This window comes from Atta cephalotes, assembly GCF_000143395.1.
Source record: "Atta cephalotes unplaced genomic scaffold scaffold00083, whole genome shotgun sequence".
Taxonomy (NCBI): domain Eukaryota; kingdom Metazoa; phylum Arthropoda; class Insecta; order Hymenoptera; family Formicidae; genus Atta; species Atta cephalotes.
This window is the reverse complement of record NW_012130147.1, coordinates 276,385-283,042: the sequence shown is the minus strand read 5'-3', so window position 1 is coordinate 283,042 and position 6,658 is coordinate 276,385. Positions and strand designations below refer to the sequence as shown.

At 29.8% G+C, this 6,658-nt stretch overlaps 2 protein-coding genes across 2 annotated transcripts in view; both read right to left on the bottom strand.

The window, feature by feature from the left end:
- Window positions 1-1,387, bottom strand: part of LOC105624597 (omega-amidase NIT2) — a 13,115-nt gene extending 11,728 nt beyond the window's left edge. Inside the window, exons 1-2 of the mRNA XM_012205953.1 lie at window positions 1,336-1,387; window positions 714-860 (exon numbers count right to left, since the gene is read on the bottom strand). Of these exons, the coding sequence (XP_012061343.1) occupies window positions 714-860; window positions 1,336-1,387 (199 nt within the window). The remainder of the gene's footprint in view (window positions 1-713; window positions 861-1,335) is intronic.
- Window positions 1,388-2,571: 1,184 nt separating this feature from the next.
- On the bottom strand, window positions 2,572-4,976 carry LOC105624595 (G patch domain and KOW motifs-containing protein). Its single transcript, XM_012205951.1, has 5 exons — window positions 4,837-4,976; window positions 4,268-4,637; window positions 3,794-3,897; window positions 3,342-3,646; window positions 2,572-2,990 (listed from the first exon to the last, which is right to left on the bottom strand). Exons 1-5 carry the CDS (start codon window positions 4,974-4,976, stop codon window positions 2,572-2,574), a joined length of 1,338 nt encoding a protein of 445 aa, XP_012061341.1.
- Window positions 4,977-6,658: the final 1,682 nt, after the last annotated feature.

The following is a 6,658-nucleotide window of genomic DNA, read 5'->3' as shown; positions in this document are numbered from 1 at the left end:
GAATTGAAATGGATTCAGATTTTCAGAAATATTGATTCACGAATGTTAAAATGAATGCTTTTCAATCCTGAATGCAGCATTTTTATTTATAAGAATTGCATGGAGCTTATCTCTATGTCTTTCAATCTAAAAATTATATTAGTTTTTTTGTGCACACAACAAACATTATGATACTGTTCAATTCAAAATTTTGAATAGGAAATGCAGTTTTTCAATTCAATTGCATCCAATTGAATCCAATTAAATCCAAAACAGTATTCGCTATTTAAAATACGCATTCGGATAGAAAAAAATTTCAATCCATTTTAATCCATTTTCTCATTTGCTGAGTATTTTATTAATTTAAGATGTATATTAAATAATAGACTTGATAATTCGCAGATATTTGCAAGATATGCATCGAATACTTATTATTATATAATATATACATATTATATATAAAACATCTATGTTAAAAATAACACGATCTTTTCCTCTTGTTATATTTTTTTATTTTTTGTATTTCTCGCATGCAGATGCATATTTGTGTAGTAACAATGGTCAATCAGAATTTTGTTCTAAATTTTAATTTTAAAAAACTAGCTTTTTTTCGTGAACCTACGAACAAAGTAAAATGTTTGCTCGAGATATTCATTATTTATGATAATACCGTAATTAAAAGAAAAACATTTATGCAAGTAATTTAAAAAAGATATCGTGTTTCATTGATTTACATGTTCCATATGGCGAGTTGAAACACTCAGGCAGTGTTACGATGTCGGCTCGCTCTTGTTTTGCGCGCTCGATGAAAGAAACTGCTCGCGAGACGTTTGTTGCCTTATCATCACCAACGGACAGCTGCACTAATGCCAGACGCAAGGCTGAAAGTTTAATAAACAAGGTTAAATCGAGTTAATCGAAACACTGTTACACATCATCAACATTTTTCGAGCCTGCCATAAAATATATAATATTGTAATGTCATTGTAATATCATTTGATTTAAAATGTCAATCGAAGCTCGGATCAGTATACGTATCGATATGTACATATAGGCTATGTTCCGTAAAATGCATGATGCGCATTATGTATTCTTCGCATGATTTTAGCCTAATTCTTATTCATCGAACTATTAAACAAAAATAATATCCTGCGTATGCGTTTTACAAAACTATACAGAACTATATATATATCAGCGATCGCTGAGGTCGCTCATTTGTTCATTTCAAAGATTACTTGGTAACAATATATAGCAAAAGAATTTTGCGCGTTTTCCTGATTTTTTTATTTTTTTATATTAAACGCACAATTTCAAATTTTGTATGTCATAAAGAGAGAATAATCACACACTACATACTAGTCATTGTTCTTATTCTTATTCGGCACTGCGCGACACTCGCCCGTAACATAATAGGTTAAGTTTCCTTCTGTTTATTTCTTTTTATGACGTAAGGAAAACAACTGCAAGTATTATCTACATAATAAAAAAAAATAAGATTTTTCCTTATACATTTAATCAAATTGATTTTTAAATATATATATATGGCGCGGTAAAGAAAGGGAGAGGGAGGGAGGAGGGAGAAAAAGAAAAAAACGGATTTAATGATTTCTCGATATTTGAAGATTACATTGTGATGAGTAATAATTGATCCCTTTTACACCGAGCGTTTAATGTACGTCTATTTATTTACTAGGCATTTAACTAACGCCTAGTAACTTTCTACTAAATTATCTTAATTTCGGCAATACATTTAAAGAATGATGTACTAAGCTGGTACACAATATGCATCTAGAATTTAAATGATTAATGACATATCGTGTATATGTTTACGTGCATCGTTGAAATTAAAATAATTTAATAGAAAGTTATTAGTTAGTATGCGTATTAAAAGTGCACGATGTAAACTTATAGGCCATATTATCAATGTAATTAGGATAGAATTTAAATTTGAATTGTCGAAATTAAATTTGAATTTTTAATTTTAATTGTCAATATCCATTAAATTATACAATTTCTTCAATTTATACTCGCGCGTAAATTTTTTTGTTAATTGTTTAACTACGTTTATACGGACACTCTTAATTGAGTTTAATAATAATTCATAGAGAAACTGACCAATTACAGTTCCATTTTTCAGAGGAATAATCATGATTGGTCAATTTCATAACTATGGATGTATTAAACTCGATTAGGAGTATTCGTGTAAATGTAGCCTTCATTTTTTTCCATTAAATATAAATCCTTTAAATTTTAAATCAACTTTCTTTTTCCTGTATTCCATCTAATTTATTCTTTATGTTTACAAAGTTGAATTTTATTATTAAACGATTTTTATTAACTGTGTTATGGCCTAACTTTTTTTGCTAATAAACATCTACTCGAGCCTCTCTACGAATGTAACATTAAATTAAATTAAAGAATGTGTAAAAAAAGTATAATTAGAAATTTGTATATCTGAACAAGATTAAATCACATGAAAAAATAAGTTTTATTTAAAAAAAGGATACAAACAAAATTGTACAAGTCAGTAGAGAACTTAAAATATTTATACGTTATACGTTACGATTTTTATACAATATTATGTACACATGATTATCGTCTACTAGATGATCGAGATCTCCTATGTTTTTTGGATTTTCTTCTATCGATAGATTCAAAAGATCCCGATATTTTATCCTTTAATCGTTCCTTATCTCTTCCTTTGTGTTTCTTGGATTTCTTTGCCCTTTTAATTCTATCGCTACTATTGGAGCGCTTTCGAGTTTTATTTTTTTTCTTACTATTGCTATGTGTATCACTACTATTCTCGCTATCGGATAAATCTCTTCGATGGATTTCTGATTTTCTACTTGATTTCTTCGATTTGTATTCACGTTCATTTTCTCTGTGCTTTTTTTTCCTATCAAGTATATCTGAATCGCTGTTATCATTGTTGCTTAAATTTTCCAACGATGCAGATTTTCGTTTATTTACACCTTCCTTTTTCTTATGTTCTTCATATTTAGCAGCATCTGAAATTAATTTCGTCGAATACTAAAGACTAAAACTGCAATAATTTCATACAAGTGAGTGAATTATGAATAGCAGGAACTTTTAAAAAGTGTCAAGTATATAATTACATATTGATTAAATATTGATATCTTATATGTATAACAGGTTGCAGCTATACACTGAGATTAAAATCTTTAAAATTTTACAACTCCAAATTGTAATCAATCATTAAACTTTAGTAAACTTTAGTAACCTGTTTAATACAACCTGTTTAAATACAAACATTGTAAAATGTCATATGATTACGAAAATTTATACTTTTACAAATATTTTAAAAGTTCCTCAAGAAATAACTTGCTTTATTTACTAACTTAAAACTTTAGAATTTTTCAAGTATTCCGGCTTTGTTACTACTTGAACTATGCATTCATTCACAGAAATGGTATTTCCATTCAGTGCCATCTTGACGATTAATCTTCCTGCATCATCAAAGCCTTCTATTTGACCATATGCATTGGACCGCTTGCCAGCAATAATTTTTATAAAACTTCCTTTTTGTATCCGTAACTCTTCCTCCTCTTTTTGAGTCTTTTCATCCTGTTTTTGCAATCCTGTTTTGTCTGCACCAAGTCCCATCCCTATGGGTCTTAATTCAGGCACAATGGGTGTTACAAGCCTGCCAAGTACACAACATATAAAATGTAAAAATAAAACTATATAAAAATGTAGAAAAAAAAACGAGTACACTATATCTGAAAATATATGCTGAAATAAAAAACGCAACATCCACTCATGCTCAATTTAAAACGAAAAAGGATCTTACTTTGGATTTTTACCAATTCCTTCGCCAGGTTTCCATCCCATACCTCGTAACATAGCTGAACCAAAGACATTTAGCGGAACCTTGTCGTAATCTTCTAATGTACTCTATATAAAAAAGAAAATATATAAAATATTTTTGTATTACGTGAAAATTGATCGACGAGATTAAATACACATGAGTGAGACATGACGTATTTATATAAGATGATCCTTCGTACATATTTTTGGTGAATTTATACAATTTCTAGTTTATTTTATTTAGCTTATTTTGTTCATTTTTATTTCAGTTTTATATATTATACATAAAAATATATATATTTATATATATTTTTATATATGATATATAAAACTTAATCTCATATTTTTATAGTAGTTTATTTTTATATATCAACTTAAGATATGAATAAATTATATAATTATATAATATAATTATATTATTGTATTATGTTATTAATAATTGTAAAGAAGTACTCACTTCTTCTGCACCCTCTAAATTCTGTCTCTTAACTAAAGATAATGTTATATCACACAAATCATCTTTATTTTTTTCTGTCGCATTGAGATCTTCTATAATTTCTTTAACTGCCTGTTCATCCAAAGTAAGAATTTTACTTTCAATAGCTGAATCTGTTTTTATTTGTGAATTAGAGGGAAAAACACTCCTATCAATTGATGTTAAATCACCATTAGATATTTGTTGTGACTCCTCCTTGATCTTGACTTTTTGCATATCATCATTACTTATTTTTGACTTTGAAGCATCTATTTTGTTAATGATTCTGTCATGCCAGGAATTAGATTCCAGTAGTGGAATAATGACAAATTCTTCTTTTTTATCTTCCTTCCTAAAAAACAAACATATTTTGTATAATAACTGTTTAATCTAATTATGAAAATAAACGCTACAACGTAAAAAATTAGAATAAATAAAAATAAACATTACAGTTGTCATTTCAAGTATTAAAGATTAATAATTAAGGTTAGATAAAGAGGTTACAGACGCTGACCGTTTTATTGCAACGAATGAATTTTTTCTCAACTTACCCGATCACTTTAATCGCCTTATCGTCTAGACATTCGATATAATCCACTTTTTTCTCCTGGTGTAGCTTTTGTTTGCCCAAAATTGGTTTTTTTACCGACTTTGCAAAACCAAAAGAAATTTTTTTACTTTCTTCAGCCATTTTCTTATAATTTTATATAAGTTCTTTTTTCATTTAAGTATATCTTCTGTCACAGTAGGTTAATATTTTCACTTGCAATAACATAATACAGAAAAATACACTTCTTTCTTTTGTGGCTCCCATGCATAAGCGCCTTGCGATGCGATACGATGCGAAGCGAGCAGTAAGCCAATATCCAACGTGTTCCTCAACACACACCTTCTCGAGAAGGGCGCCGATAGAAGAGTAAGGCTAGATTTTCACCTGACGCTACGACGCTCTGTTTCAGCGTCAAAACAGGTCACGTGATCAAAATTAATGTTTGATATTCATCAATTTCACGTGACTTATTTTGACACTGAAAATGAATGTCGAGCGTCTGCATAAAAAAGTACCTTAATGGTGCTATAATAGAAGGAATAAGGAATTAAAAATAAAGAATAACGATATCAATTTGATTTTTACAAAGATTATCCCATTTCGTGAATATTAAGGTCCAGTCATAATAGAAGGAATAAGGAATTAGGAATAAAGAATAAAAAATTCAATCTATCAGAAATCGAATACACGGTTTCTGGTTCTGATATCACCAATACAGTGGCAAGATTTTAATCCAGTTGGCAATTCAGCAGAAAACAAGCATCGTGTGCCGCTGGCTTTAAAAATAAAATAATCATGAAATACGAATCGAAGCGAACACACGTGATATACGGTCTAATCGAGTAAAGTCACTAGATCTACAAAGTACAGCAAACTTGCATCCATTTTCACGCGACCATTTCGAATTTATGCATTTGTATTACTTGCTTTATTTGGGAAAATGAAGCTGTCAAGTATGTAAATCAATGTTTTTTTATAATTATAATTAGTTATAATTAGTTTATTTATGAATAAAAGAATATGTACGAATGCTCAATTTATGTTCTTTAGTTTAATACGGATTTATTTGTTGTAGAAGTTTGTACATAAAAGTGCACGAAGGATATGTGTAAGTACAGTTCAGAACTGATGATAAACTGGAAAAAAACCTTGAAGTTTTTATTGTGTTAATATCAATACAATGGTGATGAATTTGTGTCTTCAACCTCGAGATTGACGCCTGAAAATGTTTTGAAAATGAATGTTTAGGTTAGCTGCACCCAATTGACCCAATGTGGATCCTGGTATACTTCAAATCGTGTACTTTGTACTTTGGCCATTTTTATGCAACATTTCTGAAATCAATTGCGGTTTATAAGTGTGGTACTTTCTAGTGATTTTAGACTCAACACTTGAGTGAATGCTCGTTGCTATTGAGGTATTTTTTCAGATCTGAAATGCTGATTGTATGATCTAAAAGAATACACCAATAACAGCGAGCGCTCACTCAACTGTTGAATTCGCTGAACGCAGCCATTGGGCGAGTTCAAGGCAGCAAAGAGGCTAGACATGCTTGCTGAACAAATCAGTATGATTGGTTCTTACTTATAGATCCAACCAATCATGTTTAATTGCTCGATGAGCAGACCTAGTCGCTTTGTTGACTTGAGCACACCCATTGAATACGCTGAATGCGTCCAATGGTAATCAAGATTTGTGTTCCGGCTTTAAACCGGAAGTGAAAAACATTAATGATGCCAATTATAGATAGAAATAGATAGACTGTGAATTTTGTTGGAGTCGTGCGAATGTGACTTTTCATAATTGTTATTATTTGCATACAA